At 43.4% G+C, this 18710-nt stretch overlaps 1 protein-coding gene across 1 annotated transcript in view; it reads left to right on the forward strand.

Annotated features, from left to right (window-relative positions):
- The window catches only part of ATRN (attractin), a 143774-nt gene that overhangs the window by 87930 nt on the left and 37134 nt on the right, over window positions 1–18710 (forward strand). Inside the window, exon 25 of the mRNA XM_077782656.1 lies at window positions 14931–14992. Coding sequence (XP_077638782.1) covers window positions 14931–14992 — 62 coding nt within the window. The remainder of the gene's footprint in view (window positions 1–14930; window positions 14993–18710) is intronic.

Here is an 18710-nt window from a genome sequence, read left to right on the forward strand (position 1 = left end):
AAAGGCTGTAATGGAAAAATAGCTAAAATTGCCTCTGCTGTCTTCAGTTTTAGTTTCTTAAACTTTCTTGTTTCCTCTACTTCATTTATTTCAGGATGGTCTGTCTATATTGTCTCATTTATATCTTTATCCCTTTTTACTCAGATAGTTCATGGAACAAACAGGTTTGGAGGGACCTTAAAGACAATCTGTGGATTGTTAAGCTCAGTCACATATGTGTTGTCATAGTTATTCTGTCTCCAAAGTTGCTGTTTACCCTGACAGGAAGGTCCTGGTGAGCCCACTCCAAATGCTGCATTGCTCTCTGGTTCCTCTGCTGAAAGGGTGAGTGGTGAACTGCAAGGTGAAACAATTCATTGCCCTTCAGTAGATGGCAGCTGGCACAGGAGGTGTCAGGAGGGAAAGGGCAGAAACTGTCACTCATAGGAAACCTGGAAACTGAGGACAGGCTCAAATGTGTTGTAATTAAACCAGAATTTGGTCTGTGGTGCTTTCTTTTGGTAGTGATCCAGGTGACTGTCACAGGTGACTATCTTTGGACTGGCACATGGAATCCTGGAATCACAGATGGGTTTGGATTGGAAGGGGCCTTAAAGACCATCTCATTCAAACCCCTGTCATGGACAGGGACACCTTCCACTATCCCTGGGTGCTCCAAACTCCATCGCACCTTGCCTGGAACTATTTCAGGGATGGGGCAATCACAGCTTCTGGGGGCAATCTGTGCCATAGTCTCACAGGGAAGAATTTCAAACCCTATCTAACCCTTGATTCTGGCAGTGGGAAGCCATTCCCTCTTGTCCTTGAACTGCAGCCCCTTGTCCCCAGTCCCTCTCCAGCTCTCCTGGAGCCCCTTTAGGCACTGGGAGGGGCTATAAGGTCATCCTAGAGCCTTCTCTTTCCAGGCTGAACATTCCCAGCTCTCCCAGCCTGGCTCCACAGGAGAAATGCAGGTGTCACAGCTCCAGCTGCTCTGTACAGATCCATTGCAGGTGCCATCCCCAGGAATGAGATGTCAGCCATTAGCTGAGGTGCTCTTTAATGAACCCCTTCCTTTGGGGCTCTCCCTCTCTGCCTTCTGTTGCTTTTCTTAAATTCCTATTGCCAGGATGACTGCATCCAACCTTGGAAGGAAAATGCTCATTTTAGTGCTTCAGTGAAGAGCTGCAGTGCTGCATGAAGTGAGATTTCTGATAGATGTGGGAGGACAACTGTGTTCCCTTTAAACCTTTTGGAACTGGCACTTTCTTGGATTCAGATGCCTTATATATTAAACCTGGAACTACTGATTTTTTAAAAGAACTTTTCTTCTATCCTGAGCTGTTTTAAGGGAATAGCTGAAGCTCTGTTCTTTCACAGGCATCAAAAGACTTCTCTGCCTCCCTCTGCAGCCCAAGGGTTTCCCAAAGGATTGTGTTACAGTTACTAATTGCCTCCTTTGACCTGGGAACAGTTCCCACTGGTTTCCAGTGGTACGCTGAACATGTCTATAGGGATGTAGGAGAGCAAACTCACTTCACATCCCATTGGCTCAGCAGAGCTGGCAGTGATGTTGGAAATGGGTCTTTTCTTCAGCCTGGAGGTATTTCCTGTCTTCTTTATAGGGAAAGTTCAGGTGGAGCCGCCTGCTGTCAGCTGTGTTTCGGAGTCAGATGAATTTTACACTAGACTGGGATTCTGCTGAGAAATGGCTCTTGTTTTTTCTTATGCTGATGTGGCTATTCAAGTTGAAAATATTAGCCAATATTTTGCAAACTGCCAGGAATTACATTTTTAAGAAGACTCCACAATCCTCAAAGCACTTGCTCTGATCTTTATCATTGTTTATTTCAGTGTTTCATTGCTATTGTGTCCTCCAGTATAACCACCTGAAATTCTCATTGTTCAAAGTAAGGCTCCTTCATTAAAGCAGTTTTGATTTGCAATTCTTCTTCTAATGCTCTTCCCAATCAACCTGCTAGTTTTATTTGTAGCATTACCCCTAAAACAGGTAGTCTGCATTAGCAAGAATCTCAATATTGCTTTCAATTAAGCTTTAATTTTATTTGCCATTCATGTTTAGTGTAGTTCAGAAAGCATTTGTTTTCTTCCAGAGTTAAATGATGGATGACATTTTGCTACAGACTAGGAAAGCTTTGGGGTACCCTTAGCTCCTGCCAGGTGAGGAGGGGCCCAAGACAGAGCTGGAGGAACATCAGATCTCACATGTTCCTTTTCTTTTAGGCTTTCAGCCTCTTTCAGGTGGCATGATCATTGCCAGCAGTGATGCTCTCTGCCTTCCCCTCTTTGAGGTTTACAGCCTGACTAAAAGGCTTTGATAATCCATGGAAAAAGAGCGAGTGAAGAAACCGGTCACAGTTAAAAAGCAGGGTCTGAACTGTCTCTAATGCCTCGATTCCTGTCTGGAAGGAGCATTAGGTATTTGATGCAGGATAAATAACCCCTGAGGACTGGACATGGCCCGTGGAGGTTCCCAGTCTTTCTCTAAATTAGTCATTCTCAAACCAAAACCAACAGGTTCATCACACAAGAGCTCCCAGTGAGGGCAAAGGAGGAGTGTCTTTCTTGTTGGCCAAAGAGAATAAAACACATTCAGATAGGTCGGGATTGCTTTGATAAAATAATTATGTAGGCTTGAAATCGCAGTGAGGTTGCTGATCTGGACAGCTTTCCTGCCAGGTCCTCATGTGCCTTGTGCATATTTAACAAGAAAGAGATGTAAGTGCAGAGATAAAATCATCCTCAACTCTCTGGGACCCTTTATTCCAAAAATCTTTTTTTCCTGTTGCTTCTGAAAGCATTGTAATGCCAAAGTTGTTTGCTAATGGTATCCCTTGCCTTTCCTTAGCTGTAACTGCAGATGCTTTTGAGCCTCCCCCCTGCATCTCTCTTGCTGTGTGAGAGGTTTTCTTGAAATGCAACAATGAAATGTAAATCAATTTGTTAATCTGACGAAATTTGCTGTTGAATGTAATTACTTTTGGAGACATGCAATTACATGCTGATTTTTCAGAACAGGCAAACTGACATCTACTGTGGGATGGAAAGATTTAAAACACAAGAGTTAAATAGTCCTTTAAAACATGAAACAGCTGCTTGTGTTTAATCTACTCCTGTCACCTTACTTTTGCCATCAACTGATGGCATTTTTCTCCTTTTAGAAGTTGTTCCCTTTTCAATTAAGTAATATTTTTGTTAGCACCTTCTTAAATCCTTTAAAAGGAGGATTTCTCTCACAGGCAGTTAACCCTTGGCAGGATGTGGTGCCACTTCAGTCCTTTTCGCAGGAGGTTGTAGCGTCAACAGTCCTGAAAACTGTTCATGCCAAATTTTTCAAGTGCTGTGGTGGTGGGGGAGAGGGGGTGGATTTTTATCAGAGATTCATGGAATGGTTTGGGTTGGAAGGGAGATGAAGGATCATCCCACCCCACCTTTGCCATGGCAGGGACACCTTCCATTATCCCAGGCTGCTCCCAGCCCAGAGTCCAGCCTGGCCTTAGACACCTCCAGGGGTCCAGGGGCAGCCCCAGCTGCTCTGGGCACCTGTGCCAGGGCCTCACACCCTCCCAGGGAACAATTCCTAATTCCCAGTATCCCATCCATCCCTGCCCTCTGGCAGTGGGAGCTATTCCCTGTGTCCTGTCCTGCAGGCCTTGTCCCCAGTCCCTCTGCAGCTCTTAGGCAGTGAAGAGCAGCCAATGAAGTCTTGGGGTTTTACATCTGTAGCTTGGGATTTCCTGGGATGAGCTGTAGTGACTCACATAATTTTTGTGAGGATAATAGTAATACCTTCCTACAGCACTGGGAGTCTTTTTGAATGTCCATTGCCAAACTTCAGCTGCATAAATAAGAAAAGTTATAGGATACCAGAGAGAGATAGTCTGCAATTCAGATTTAATAATACCAGGAGCATTTCTTGGGTTGTGTTTTATTGAGATCCGACAGTGACATATGTATTGATTGCCTTAATTTTAAGGAAGCTGATTTTTTTCTCTTCTTGAATGCAGGGCTGGAAAATATATAAAAAGTTACAGAATTAATTTTCTATGGAAGCTAAGTCTGAATCAGGCATTAATTTCTTCTGGGTGAAGCCAGTGTTGGATGCTTGAGGTTGCTGTATTTCTGTGATGAATAACTCTTGAAAATACCATAACCCAGCAGAGAATGTAAATACAGACCCCAAATTCAAGTCTATTTCAGAAAATGAGTGCCGTGGGCCATTTCTGAGAAGCTGAAAGAGTGAGATACTTTTCTGTATACAAAAGGTTATTTGAAGAGTCAGAATAGTGAGCAGAGTTAATGAAGTAGAGGAAGGTGTATTGGCAGTAAAATAGAAGAAGCCACCCACTGAAACGCAACAGTGGATTCAGCCTAGCTAATCCACAAAGGAAAGTATATCCAGGACTAAGAGAGGGTATGTCCTGCTTTAGGGCAAATTTGGGAGAGAACCTCCAAAGGGGTTTCCTCTAGAAAGGAAATTCAAGCAGCCCCTCCCCCAGCTGGTTTGGGAAAAGGTTTCCTTGGAGAAAAGTGGAAAAAACTGCTTATTTAACAGGCCAAGCATTCACCAGCACAAAGAATGAACAATATCAAACACTAAAAGCTCTTGCTGCTCCCAAAGAAAGACAAACTCAGCAATCCCTCCGTGGGCTGCAGCTCAGCTCCCTCAGTCTCTCATCAGTCCCTCTGCGAGCTGCCACTGCTTCTCTGGGGTTCAGGCCAGAGCAGGTCTGAACAGGTCTAAGGGAAAAGGAAACCCCCAGTCCGGGGAACTTCTCTGCCTCGGCCAGCTAACACTGACTAACAGCAAGGGGCAGCTCTGTCCTGCTGTCTCGGTGCTGCAGGCAGCACAGTCCAGCAGCAGGAATGTGGAGCAGTGAGTGCAGTGTCTGAACACAAACTCGTGCTTCTTCTCTCCCCTGTCGCTCTCAGAACCAGCCTTAGAGGTGCAAAACTCATTTCTGGGCTAAGCAGATGAATAGGGATATGAGCATCATAAAGTCACCCCGGGACTGGGTGACAAACCCAATGTTTGTGGCTGGTTTAGCTCCCAAACATGGAGCCAGAGACACCAGCACTGTGCTGACAGCTCTCAGCTGCCTGCGGGGCTTCTTTTGGGGGAAAAAATATCCCTGGAAGGACCTGAAAGTAATTTTTCTCTCACTTATCTTCCTGACTTTGTATTATTAAGATTTTGACTGTTTTTACTGTATTGGCAAATGTTGCTCCCAGCAATGTTAGCAAGCAAGACCTGGGGTCAGGGCAGGGGGTAGTACTGTCATAGTCCTGTATAGGAATAAATTTCTGCTGTGATTGGGGATTTCATAGGGTTTTTTTCTTAAATTGGTTCTCTCTTAAATTATTTTTTAAGTGTCATGTATAGTTATTTCTTGAACTGGTCTGTTTTGCATGCAAGATTAGCACAATCCAGCTTCCCACACCTGGACCAAAAGTATCAATAAACTACATTAATATCTTGGCTGAGGGTTGAAGTAAATTCCATCAATTGAATTGTCATTTCAGTATTTTACTGGGAAATTCTTCATAACAAAAGGGTGAATTAGGTGTTCTAGTAGTCTTTTAGTGATAGGCAGTGACTACTGGCCTTTTTAATGTAAATCTGAGAGCTTATAGAGAAGTTGTGCATTCTGCCCTACCCAGCATGGTTATTTTTTTCACATTAAGATTTCTTGAACACCAAATTATAGACAAGGCTCTCAAGAGAAAAATCTGTGATGAACAAAACAGCCCAGCCCTATGGTTCTGATTTCATAGCTCTTCAAAACTGATCCTGATGCTATGTGGTTTGTTCAAAGTAAATTTGGGGGGTTTTAATTACTGCCACTTCAGTCCATGATGTGATGTTTGAGATTTCTTGTGGCTTCAGTGTTGTGTAATAATGTGACAGTGTTGTCATTCAAAGGTATTTTAATTTGATTATTTATATAAATACACATTTAGTTTGGGGCTGTAGCTAGATAATCTTTAAAGTCCCTTCCAACCCAAACAATTCTGTGATTCTATATGTAATATGTATAAATACATATACACTTACTTTACTAGTTTATTTTATTAAAGATGAGATTCCTGCAGCTGGCATATTACAGGATGTTTTGATAAACATGTTAAATTTCTCATCCAATATGATCCTTGGAACTCAGGAGACAGAGCTTGTTTTCCCCATTAACACTGCTGCAACCCTCAACTCTGTCTTGCATTTTCCCCCCTGTTTTGTCTGGTCACAACTGATGCAAGACAGAAGGTTTTGCCTGTTTCCATCTGTCAGCTATATTGAACCCTTAAAAGAGAAACTTGCAAATATTGCTTTGTCTGTTTTATACTGTTTATTCTTGATTCCCTCTTATGTACTTACATCACCTGCTCTTTAGCAAAACAACTTTTATTCCTTTTAAGCTCAGTAGGCTATAAAGCTCATTTTTACTGGACTTCAAGGGTCTGAGTGAGAGTTTGAGCTGTTATGTCCTAAAGTTTTAATTTTCTCCATGTTGAAACTCTCCCGCAATAGTTGGCATGCTGCCGAATGTAACCGAGCCTGCATGCATATGGTGTCAGAGTTCTGCAGGACACAGAGCCAGGAACAGGATCCTTCCTTCCCAAGTGCAGCGGGATCCTTCCTTCCCAAGTGTAACAGGATCCTTCCTTCCCAAGTGCAGTGGGATCCTTCCCAAGTACAACGTGATTCCTCCCAAATGCACCTGCACCGCAGTGGCTGGAACTGGATGGAAGTGCTTGAGGAACTGGAACTCAGACAATGGGAGCGTTTTCCTACTGGTGACGTGTCTTCTGTCTCAAGGTTTAGGATCTTTATTTTTAAGCAGTTTTTCCAAGTACCTCAGAGTTTCCTTGTCTCCAGAATAATTGTTGCAATTACAGGATCACAGAATCATTTGTGTTGGAAAACCCTCTAAGACCATCAAGTCCAGCTGTTCCCCAGCACTGCCAAGGCCAGCACTGACCCATGTCCCCAAGTGCTACCTTACATGGCTGTTAAATCCCTCCAGGGAGGGCTGCTCCATCACTGCCCTGGGCAGCTGTGCCACAGCTGGACAACCCTTTCACTAATTTCCCCAGTGCCCACCCTGAGCTCCCCTGAGGCCATTCCCTCTCCTCCTGTCCCTGTTTCCAGCCCGACCCCCCCAGCTGTCCCCTCCTGGCAGGAGCTGTGCAGAGCCACAAGGTCCCCCTGAGCCTCCTTTGCTCCAGGCTGAGCCCCTTCCAGTTCCCTCAGGAACTCTCCAGCCCCTTCCCAGTTCCCTCAGGAACTCTCCAGCCCCTTCCCAGCTCCCTCAGGAACTCTCCAGCCCCTTCCCAGCTCCCTCAGGAATTCTCCAGCTCCTTCCCAGATCGCTCAGGAATTCTCCAGCCCCTTCCCAGCACCTCAGGAACTCTCCAGCCCCTTCCCAGCTCCCTCAGGAATTCTTCAGCCCCTTCCCACTCCCTTCCCTGCACTGGACACACTCCAGCCCCTCAGGGTCTTTCTTCTTGTTAAGTGGCCTGAAAGAAGAACAGAGAAGTTCAGAGGATTTAGGAGAATTCACTGAAGATTCAGAAGAATTGAGTTTTTTCTGGCCTTGCCTTGGCTTTCTTGGGCCTTGTTTCTGTCATGTGGAGGTGTGCGTGGTCTGAGCTGAGTTTGCTGTTTCAATTACAGGACTTTCCAGAATTTTATTTCCTAGTGCACTTTAAATTTAGATGTGCATCACAGTTCAGCTGCTGGCTGTTTATTAAAGAAATACTTCTCATTTGTCAGATTTCTGTGATAATTTCTGGGATGCTGTGAAATCTGGGACCACATCTTAAGCACTATTTTTAATTTAGAGAGAGTCGTGCCTGTGTTCGCTCTGCACAACATAAGAGAGTTCACATGGGAAGACAAAACACGTATAATTGACATTTCTGAGCCAACTGCTGACTGCAGCCTATTAGCTGAGAAGTGACAATTTGTGACTACTGCAGGAAAGCAACACAGTATTGGAATGTAAATCGATTTTCATCTCGGAATAAGTTCAGAAGTGAAGCAGGTTTTATATTTACACGGTAGCGAGTATTTGTGTCATAAAGCTCAATGGCTCAGTTAATATTGCAGCAGGTGAGGAGTAAGTCATTAATCTCCTTCATCCTTCACACAGGAGCAGAGTGACTCGGGGTAGTAGATGTGAAAATCAAATCTGAGTGAGGATTAAATTTTTGCTTGTTGTAGAATGCAAATGTGAGCATGAGAACCTCTGCACCAAGTTCTCTCTGATTTGGAGAAAGGTGGATTTGATGAGTGAACTGTTCCGTAGATGAGGAACTGGGCCAGAGGAGGCCATGGAGGTGCTCCAAATGCTGGAACCTCTCTGCTCTGGCAACAGAATGAGAGCTGGGGTGTTCAGCCGGGGGAAGAGAAGGCCCAAGGGAGAGCTCAGAGCCCCTTCCAGTGCTGCTTCTGATGTCCACACCAAAGCATCAGGTGCATTAAAAACTCTCTGGGGTCTCCCACCTCCTAGTCATGCTCCACTTCAACTTGTTGTGTGTCAGAGTTTTCCAAGTTACAATTAACTCCTGTTAAGATCCTTTCTTCTCTGAAACCTAAGGTTTAACTTTACATCTAGACAATCTTTGCCTGTGGATTAGGTTAAATTTTCTACCCAACCTCCAAATTTGGGTGCAGTTTTGCTGTTCGTTTAGAACAGAGATCTGTGGTGCCTCTGCAAGAGAATGTCCTTCTGCTTCCATGGTGTGATTGGAATAGGGATTCACTCAAAAGCTGTTGGACAGGGCTTGGAGCATCCTGGTCTAGTGGGAGGTGTCCCTGCCCATAGCAGGGAGTGGAATGAGACAGGCTTTAAGGTCCCTTCCATCCCAGCCTAATCTGTGATCCTGGAACGGCAGCTGGAGGCCAGGTGAGGTGTCCCAGGGCAGCTGCAATAGCTTTCACCCTTCTGTAGACAACACATGGAGCTTCCAGTGCATCCATGAAACCAAGGATAAGGATGCACCATGGAAATTTAAACTAACTGAATTTAAGGGTCTACAAATAGATGTCTTTGTGTGTTTCAGTGTTTACAGTTCTGTTAATGGAACTGGTCAGGTAATAATTTTTTGTTATTTATTATTAGGCATGTGCCTTGGTCAGCTGAACCACAGATGAGGTTTCCATTGAGTGTAAAGGGCTGATAGGAATGCCCGTGTGACCCTGGATTTGGATGTCATAATCTGTGTCTAAATCCCATAGGTCACCCGCAGAGGTGAACAAACGCTTCCTTCTGGAAAGTGTTCCCTGGAGCTGACATCGCTGAGATCATTTTGGGGCCACCTGCCTGAAAAAGGCTTGTCTCAGGCTGCTGCTGTGTTTGCTCATCCCTCAGTGAGCAGGTTCAGCTCCAAAACCCCAGCTTCTGAAGGGTGTTTTTGAAAGGCTTTTTGCCCTTCATTCCTGTGATTGGCTCTCTGCTACCTTCATGGCTTCCATGGCTCATTAAAGACATTTACAGAACATGGGAGGCAGCAGCACGTGGCAGGACTGAGATCATGTTCAGGTGGTGGAGCTGGATTGCTGTGTTGGCACATTCTTTCCCCAGACCTCCCAGCCAGGGCCCTTGGAGTTGGCTCGGTGCTGCTGTGGAGTGGAGAGCACCAGGAGCAGCGTTGGCCTTTGCCAGGAGTTCCGTCAGAGCACACTGTGTGTGTCTGAAGGTGAGCTGGAACAGGCAATGACAATACTCCTGAGCAGAAGAGAAGTTTCCCCCAGCATTATTCAGGAGGGCAAAAGAAATGTTTTGATGACTTTGGCATCACTCAAGATACTTAAGCCCCTTTGTTTTACAGCAGGTCCTTTGACAAAGGCACAGGCACTCAGCATTCAGACCATGGCATCCTGTAAGTGTTGTCTGTATTCACCAAGGTCAGATTGAATCTTTGCCTCTAACCATAGGAAAAAAGAGACAAGACAGTGGAGTTTTGGGCAACAAAAAGAGGAAGATGTGCATGAATGTCACCTGCAGCTTGTTTGGCTTGTGACTTTCTCTCATTGGAAGCCTGTGGAACTCCCAGCTTTCCACTTTCTCCTGCTGCTTTTTGTTCGTTAACTTCGGTGCTGGGGCTAGATTGAAGTAAAAAGCAGAAAGCAGCCCAAAAACCTCTTAAATTTTTGTGTGGTCCTGTAGACTTTCAAAACAGTAGTTCTGTAGCATTCTCCCACCTGCCAGGTGAGGTTAATGGATGTAGCAGTTGGACCTTTTGATATCTTCTGAATTCACAGCAAGCCCCAAGCTCTGGGAGCCAGATTCACATTACGCTGTCTCTGTTGGGTCACTCTGGTTTCAGAAGTTAATTAGAATTTTATTTTTCTTTCTTACACAGTTCTATTCTAGGAGCATGTCCCTGTGCAAAATATAATTTTCAGTTTCTCTTTTTCTCATCCCTGATATGAAATGGGGATGAAAAAAAAGGCACTACTGGTAGGAATTTAGTCACTTTATATGTTGGTGAAGAAAAATACAAATATAATACATCAATAATCCTGAGTTGTTACCAAGGCAAAAAAGTTGTGGAAACACTATTTTCTGTGGTTGTTCATTTCTCAAGTGTATAGAGACCCAAAATGTACCAAATTATAGTATGAAATTGCCCTACTTGAAATATTCCTCAGTACATTCACAGAATCCCAGAATAGTGTGGGTGGGAAATGACCTCAAAGCCCATCCCTGGGCAGGGACACCTCTCTCTGTCCCAGGCTGCTCCCAGTCCCAGTGTCCAGCGTGGCCTTGGGCACTGCCAGGGGTCCAGGGGCAGCCACAGCTGCTCTGGGCATCCTGTGCCAGGGCCTGCCCACCCTGCCAGGAAACAATTCCTAATTCCCAATATCCTGTCCATCCCTGCCCTCTGGCAGTGGGAGCCATTCCCTGGCTCCTGTCCCTCTGTCCCTTGTCCCCAGTCCCTCTCCAGCTCTCCTGAAGACCTTTCAGGCCCTGGAAGGTCTCCCAAGAGCCTTCTGCAACAACCCCAACTCTTACGTTTCCAGTTCTTTAGTTAATTTTAGATCTGGGGTACTAATATTATGTATAATATTAGAAATTATTTGAGTTTGGAGAACCTGTTGTCCTAATCCCATTGTGGTGAATAGTTTGACTTCCTATAAAATATCAGTAACTTCCAGCATAAGTGGAAAGTGTTATGCTGTGCTGGATTACTGGTACATCTGTTTATTACAGTTAAATGGGAGGAGTTACTCAAATTTAATTCTTGCTGGATTTAACAAAAAATTTCTGCATAATTTCTTATTTGCTTGTAAACTGATTTTTCTTAGTGGTATGTGAAACTCAATTTGTTTTTAAAGCGTTCAGAACACTTGTAGATCACAAGAAGAGAGGTTCAAATAATTTTAGGCATTGTTGCATGTACAGGTTTAAGGTGAACTTGGGTCTTAGTTGGCCTACTTTAGTACAAAAATGTTATGTCAAAATTATTTTCAGTTTTCTTTTCGCTTGAAGAACAAACTCTGGTGCCTATGCAAACCAAGTCCTGGTATGTAATTGTTCTAATGGATTTTCAAAATTTCTATCAGCCACAGGCTGTAGTTTAGCTCCAGCAATATTTTGAGTTTGAAACACCAACTGTTACTGAAATGTCTGTTGGGTTCAAACATGCTTTTCCTTTGCTTATATTATTTTGTGGCCAAGTCATTTGCCATTAACTCCTTTGAAAATTGCATGTACTGATTTCAAAACCAGTGCAATTTTTAGATGTTGGCTAGTTAGAGGAAGCCAAATTTTCTTCTTGGCTTCATATTTTATGCTAATCAAATAATAAAAAAAAAATGTAAAGCTCTTCATTATAAATTTTTGTTAGTCCATGCAGCCAGCTATGTCTGGTTCTCTGGAAATCAGGTGGATTATTTTAGTAAGTCAGATGATGTGGCAACAGGAAAAGCAGAACGGGCAGCTGTGCTCTCCAGTGTACCTTTGCAGATAAGATAAACACAAGCTTTGTAATGTTCTTTGGAATTAGCACAAATAAGTATCGGAGTTTGCCATGTTATTCCTAAGAGCAGCGTGTGAAGCCTCCTTCCATGGCTGGGGGGGGTCGGGGCGCTGCTCCAGGGGAGAGGAGCTGGGGGTGCTGCTCCCCAGTGCCTGAGGTGGCTCCAGGTGTGCCCAGGGAGAGGTTTAAGGTGGATGTTAGGGGAAATCTCTGCCCAGAATGGGCTGTGCAGCCCTGGCTGCCCAGGGAGAGGTTTAAGGTGGATGTTAGGGGAAATCTCTGCCCAGAATGGGCTGTGCAGCCCTGGCTGCCCAGGGAGAGGTTTAAGGTGGATGTTAGGGGAAATCTCTGCCCAGAATGGGCTGTGCAGCCCTGGCTGCCCAGGGCTGGGCTGGACTGCCCCGTGCAATCCTCCCCCTGCAGGGATCTCACAGCCATGTGGCTGTGGCACCTGGGGACATGGGACAGTGGTGGCAGTGCTGGGGGATGGTTGGACTGGATGGGGCCAGAGCCCAAACCTCAACAGTTCTGGGGTTCTTTGATGTGAAAGTGGGGATTTGATGGTGCAGCTGAGCTCAGGTTCTGCCCACTACCTCGGGGAGCCTTTCCCCAGCACAAGCCTCACGGAGCTTTCCTGCAGTTAAACTGCTTCAGCCTTTGGTACAGAATTCATTTTTTGAGAATGGATAAATGAATCTTCTACTGTCAGCTAAACTTAATTAAAACCTCAGCCTGCTAAGAAATTGGTGCCATATTTTTCATGGATCCAGAATGAACAGCCTACTTTCAGCAGCTGTTTCCAACCAAACTTTCAATGTAACTGAATTAATTAAGTCCTAGGAACAGATTATATTCGTGGAAATTAAGCTCTAAATAAGCAAACCATTAACAATTATGAGACCAAATTGCCTGTGACACAGATTGGTCAGGTTTGATGGCACAAAGTATTTTCAGCTTGTGAGGAGTAAATTGTAGAAACAACCTGGGTTTTTGTTTTTTTTTTTTAATCCATGTGTGAGGTACAGGTCCTCAATTGGGCTTTACAGGAGAAGAACTCCAACAGGTAGAGAAAATAATCACTACTGGTAAAACATTTGTAGGGCTTCTGTGTGAAATAAACCTACATTATTTTTTGTTTGTTTGTTTTTGTTTTTATTTGTTTCCTGAAGTTGTTACCAAAAAATAAGAAGTCATTCTCTGGTATTGGTCTCATTAATATTTCATAGAATCTCTCTTATTTTAAAAATAACAGTTTATTTTTTTCTTCTAATGGGAGCAAGTTTTGGTTTCCATAACAGAAACTCATCCTGATAGTCATCTACAGGAGACTGGCCTGTCAGTGATTCCTTTGTGCTTTTAATTTTCTTTTTCTACTAAAGAATTGTTACATAGCAAGGGCTTTATTTTGAAATGCATCTCTTATAGTCACTCAGTATCATGGTTATTCTCAGAAATAATAAGAAAAGTTGGCTTTTGTTTTATACTGGCTGTGTTACATGTTTGTATTTTGGGATGAGATATTTCAGTAAGGATTATCTTTGCCTTAAATACATTTCAAAATATTATATTTATTCCAGAATATCCATGAATATCCATTTATGCAAATACTGTACCACTTTAGTTACTAGGCACTGATTTTTTTACACAAAAAGTGAAATCCTGCTGTTGTTTAATAATCAGAAGACTATTGGGAAGCACTTCAGAAGTAAATACCAACAAATAACTCTGTGTTTTCTTGTCTTGTGTAGGCAGGGCTGTTGAGGTTGCAGCATCTGGCGTGCAGGTTTGGAGTTCACTTTCCAGCCACACAGTGGTTGTGAACGGCAACGGAACTTTCAACTTCAAAATATTTCAATTCATTGATAAGAAAACTATTTGGGGCAGTTTCTGTACCAAGTTACAATGGATAGTTAAAGCAAATATGATCATAGAAAATGTTCCAGAGCAGCAGAAACCCATGCAATGATTCACTTTACACATATTCATGAATTCTGGGATGTGGCTGTAGCTGGGAGGAGGGATTTATGTTTATGCTAATGTTGCCATAAGTACTGCTTATTAAGGGAGAAAAAGAACAAATTACACCAGAAGTGGATTTAATATCCATGACAAGCTTTTGTCAGTGCCGATTTCACTTTAATTTTGAAGAAACTCTGTTACTCCATGAAAGAGTTAATATGCTGTTGTGGTGCTGAGAGATTGATAGGCAGAGGAAATAGGAGGTACCTGGAAAGAACTTCTGATCCCTAATATTGCACAAGTTGCTTTTCTCTTGGCTCGCCTCCCCTCCACGTTGTTATTTTTACCCAGGCTCCCTAATCTTCCCTTTTGCCTCTAACCACCTCCCAGTTTCCTGCTGGCCTCTTCCCTCTGGTTTTGTCCCAAATGTTCTGGTGTGTTTTTCCCTGCTCTGCCGTGGGACTGCAGGGCAGTGAGCCGAGATGAATGCCATAGCTGTTTTCACAGTGTCTATCATCTTCTGTGCTTCGTGCCTCTGTGCAGCTCTTGGTGTAAGTTGCTTCTTCAAGGAGAGATTTTGTTGTCTGGATATTGTTTGAAATGTAAATATTAAATTATGGGTTGCTGTGTAAACAATAATTAAAGATTTCCACTTTTAATTAAAGATTATTTGCAGCTCTCTGAAACCTCTGTTCTAAGTTTTTGAAGTAGTGTTTTCTTCAATGTGCACTGAAGAATATTCCATGGAACATGGCTGGGAGACAGAGTTACTTGTTCAGCTTAATTTCTGGGATATATGTTTTCAAAACAATATGAAGTTATAGTTTATTCTTTTCCCTCAGAACATTTCTGTTCTTTCTCAAAAACAGTGTTGAAAAATATGAATTGATCTGAGTAAAGGTGCTTTTCATTGTAATTTTTAATCCTTTTTACATACGAATTTTCTTTCCAGTAAGTAACAGAAAGCATTTGCTTTTCTTTTGCAGATTGCATTCTCACAGCACAGCAACTTTATGGACCTGGTGCAGTTCTTTGTGACATTTTTCAGGTACTTTTCATTTAAGACAGCTAAATGTTACTTCTTTAGGTTCTGGGCTTCAGAGTTTGGGTTCTTCTTGGTCTGTTTTTTTTTAACTTAAACATTCTGCTTACAGCACAGCCTAGAAAATGGAAGTCTTCACTCTGACTTAAATATTTAATTAGGAGTTACGCTAAGAAAATGAATTTTCTGTGCATCTTTGCCAATGCATGATTCCAGTGCATGCAGCGAAAGGGAGGATGGGGCTGGGAGAGGCTTTTGGGAAAGGAGAAGTTCCTTTTGAGAGGGTGTAGAAAACACTGACTTGCCACAGATGTGTGTGACTTACTGCAGGTTTTCACGCCTCCTCAGACACCAGCCATAAACCAGGAGAGTTATTTTGCAAAGAGTTAAGTCTGGAGTAATTTCCAGCTCTTTAGGTACCACCTTTTGATTTTAAACTGAACTCTGAAAGTATGTCAAGTTAAATGTAAACATACGTTACAGTTCAATAGAAGCCAAATACTTCTGGTTTTCATACCCAGCTCTAAGTTAATTTCTTAGTGTCAGGTGAACTGATGGTTCCCTCAGAGTGGGAACCAACAGAAGCCATTTCAATACTTGTCTCCTCTTCATTCCTCCAAAAATACGCACCTAACAAAGAGGTGAAACACTTCCAAAGCACAGCAGGCCCTCTCTTCAAAGCTTCAAAATCCAGTGTATTGGCCTCTGTCTTAGGGACTGCTAATACTCCAGAAGTGTAAACCAATACCTGATCGATAAGGAGTACTACAGGAGGGATATACATGGAGTAAACACTACTCCAGGTATTACAGCCTGTTCTAAAGCAGGCATATTATGCCGGGTATAAAATGAGCAGTGGGAATAATATCTTGCTTTAGATTTCATGCTAAATTTAATTAAAGCAAGAAGCTCCAGACAGATCCTTCAGACAAGTGGTTTATATATTTTTTTTTTCATATGGACCTTTTAGAGAGTAGAATCTGCTTTAGTGCAGTCCCTGGGAAACAGTGGGTTTGAACAACCACCTTCCTGCCATTGGAGCAGAGTAGATGGTTATTTCTGGCTCAGGCTTAGTCATTTATTTTGCTGAATTAATCACAGTCAACATCTTTCCTAAAAATCTTTGTGTTAGGGTAATTGCTTATTAGGAAAATGAAGAGGGAAGCAGTTGGTTCCTTAGTTCTTTTCTAATTGTATAAAATAAATCTGCATTGCAAAACCTGTCTATTAGGGCTTTACAGACCCAACTACATCTGCACATGAGGGTTTAAACTCCCCAGGATGAGGATTGTTCCAGATTCATTATGTGAAGAGATTCCCAGAGCAGCTGTGGCTGCTCCTGGGTCCCTGGCAGTGTCCCAGGCCAGGCTGGACAAGGCTTGGAGCAGCCTGGGACAGTGGGAGGTGTCCCTGCCATGGCAGGGGTGTGGAACTGGATGATCTTCAAGGTTCCTTCCAACCCAAATCCTTCCATGATTCTAGTCCCAGGTTAAAGCAGAAGATAAGTGCACTGTCTCAGTGAGCACATGCTGAGCATACATGTCCAAAGGCTACAAGTTTCCTTTCTCCATCACTGTTACCACATGGATCTCCTTGAGAAATAATGTTGCAATATTATTTAACATCCTAACAAGCCAGAGGAATAAGAATGTGTGGATTTGGGAGAAGACAGTTCACTGGTGTTTTCTAGTTAAGCATTTATAATGTGCTAGAAATTCTTTGATTCTTTCACTACTCCTAAGGTTCTCTCCAGGTGTTTTATTTTACAGTTACTATAACTCCCTAATTAACCAGTGGATTAGAACAGTGTGGTTCATCTCACTGGGTATAGGGGAAATTATTGAACATTTGCATTTTTAATGCTCTAGGGCACATTTCATAATTACTATGGGATCCAAGGCAGACCATAAATAACTAATACCTGAGAGCCCCCTGTGCTGTTAATAAGCAACAGCTGACTGAGAATTTACTCCCTAAAATAGAGGCAAGGAAAATGCTTTGCGAAAACCTAAAACCAGTTGGTATTGTTAACACCAAACTCAAAAACTGGGATATGTATCAATTTCTTAGGTGTAATGGAGACCTAGAGATGTTGTTCTGGAAATTAGATGTTTAGAGGCTTTCTGTTTGCACGTTTAAGGGTGTTGCTTCATTTTGCTGTTCTGCAGGAAATGCACGAGTTGCCCAGAGCAGCTGTGGCTGCCCCTGGATCCCTGGAAGTGTCCAAGGCCAGGTTGGATGGGGCTTGGAGCAGCCTGGGATAGTGGAAAGTGTCCCTGGCCATGGCAGGGGGGCTGGAACAAGGTGATTTTTAAGATCACTTCTAATCCGAACCATTCTGTGACTATGAATTTGGGGAATCTTTCTGAGCTGGAGATGCTGTGGCACATTTCTGTATTCTGAAGCCACTTCCCCCACTTGGTTGTAAGCCCGTCCTAGCTGTGCGTTCCTGCTGTGCAGCTGGAGGCATCATCTGTGCCTTGAGCTGTGTGGAGCACCTGAGAGGGAGCTGGGGGGGTTTTCAGTTTCACTCCTTACTTTTGAGATGAATTAGGTCAGTGCAGGCCTCACAGAGGGCTGTGAGCTTGCCAAACTCTAGCACTGCTGAGTTTTGTTGTCCCAGGCACTGGCTGGGTTGCCTGTGGGGTGCACAGGGGCATGGAAAAGCAGGACCCTGCTCATGCATCCAAACAGCACCAGGCAGTGTGGAGCAGGACACAGAACTGGTTTTCATTTCATTTAGGAGCTGGCTACTGTGATCAGAGGGCTGTGCCTCACATTTAGAGGGGCTGTATGATTCTTGGAGTTCAGCATCAAGCCAGGCAGGGGGCTGTGTATGACCCTTAATTTGTACACATGAATGTGTTATTTTAAGCTAAGAAAATGTCAGTGGATAAAGGTTGGGTAGAACTGTGAAGTTCTGATTATAATCCGAGCCAGAGGAGAAATCATATTCCAACCATTGCTAACCTTTGCAAAGCTAATGAATTGTAAGTAAACTGGGTTTTCCCTTTCCTCCTCTCTGCTTTTCATAACACAGCTCTTTAATTTACAGATTGTGCAGCTGTCTTTCAGCACATAGTTTGAGCTATTTTGACAATTTCTAGTGAACATTTTTTATTAGTATCTGTGCTTCCTTAACTTCCAAAAAGTCTGTCTGCCAGCACACCTATCACAGACGTTAATCACCAGCATACCTTTATGTACAGAAGATGTAAAAATATTTGTGGCCTCATAAGCACATATTACTGCCCCATAATCCTTCCCACTTTTTCTTTCTCTTTCCTTCTTCCATTCTTCCCCTTTCCTTTTCTTCCCTTCAACCTTCAGTCTAGAGAGCACTTGAGAGACCTTATTGGGATCTCTACATCCTTAGAAGGGGTTCATAGGAAATGGGTATGGATATTTAAATGGGACCTGTAGTGATAGAACAAAGGGTGATGACTAAATTGAAAGAGGATCTATTAAGACTAAACCAGGGAAAAAAAAATTATGATGAGGGTGGTGAGACACTGGAGTAGGGTTCCCAGAGAAGGGGTGGATACCCCATCACTGAAACATTCCACTCCAGGCTGGACAGGGCTCTGAACAGTCTGACCTGGCTGAAGATGTTCCTGCTCACAGCAGAGGGGTTGGATGAGATGGCCTTTTAAGGTCTCTCCAAGCCAAACCATTCCATGATTCTATTCTGTGACCTCATCCTGAGCTTTGCTACATGGATTTA

The sequence above is a fragment of the Lonchura striata genome, chromosome 4 (assembly GCF_046129695.1).
Source record: "Lonchura striata isolate bLonStr1 chromosome 4, bLonStr1.mat, whole genome shotgun sequence".
In the NCBI taxonomy this organism is placed as follows: Eukaryota; Metazoa; Chordata; class Aves; order Passeriformes; family Estrildidae; genus Lonchura; species Lonchura striata.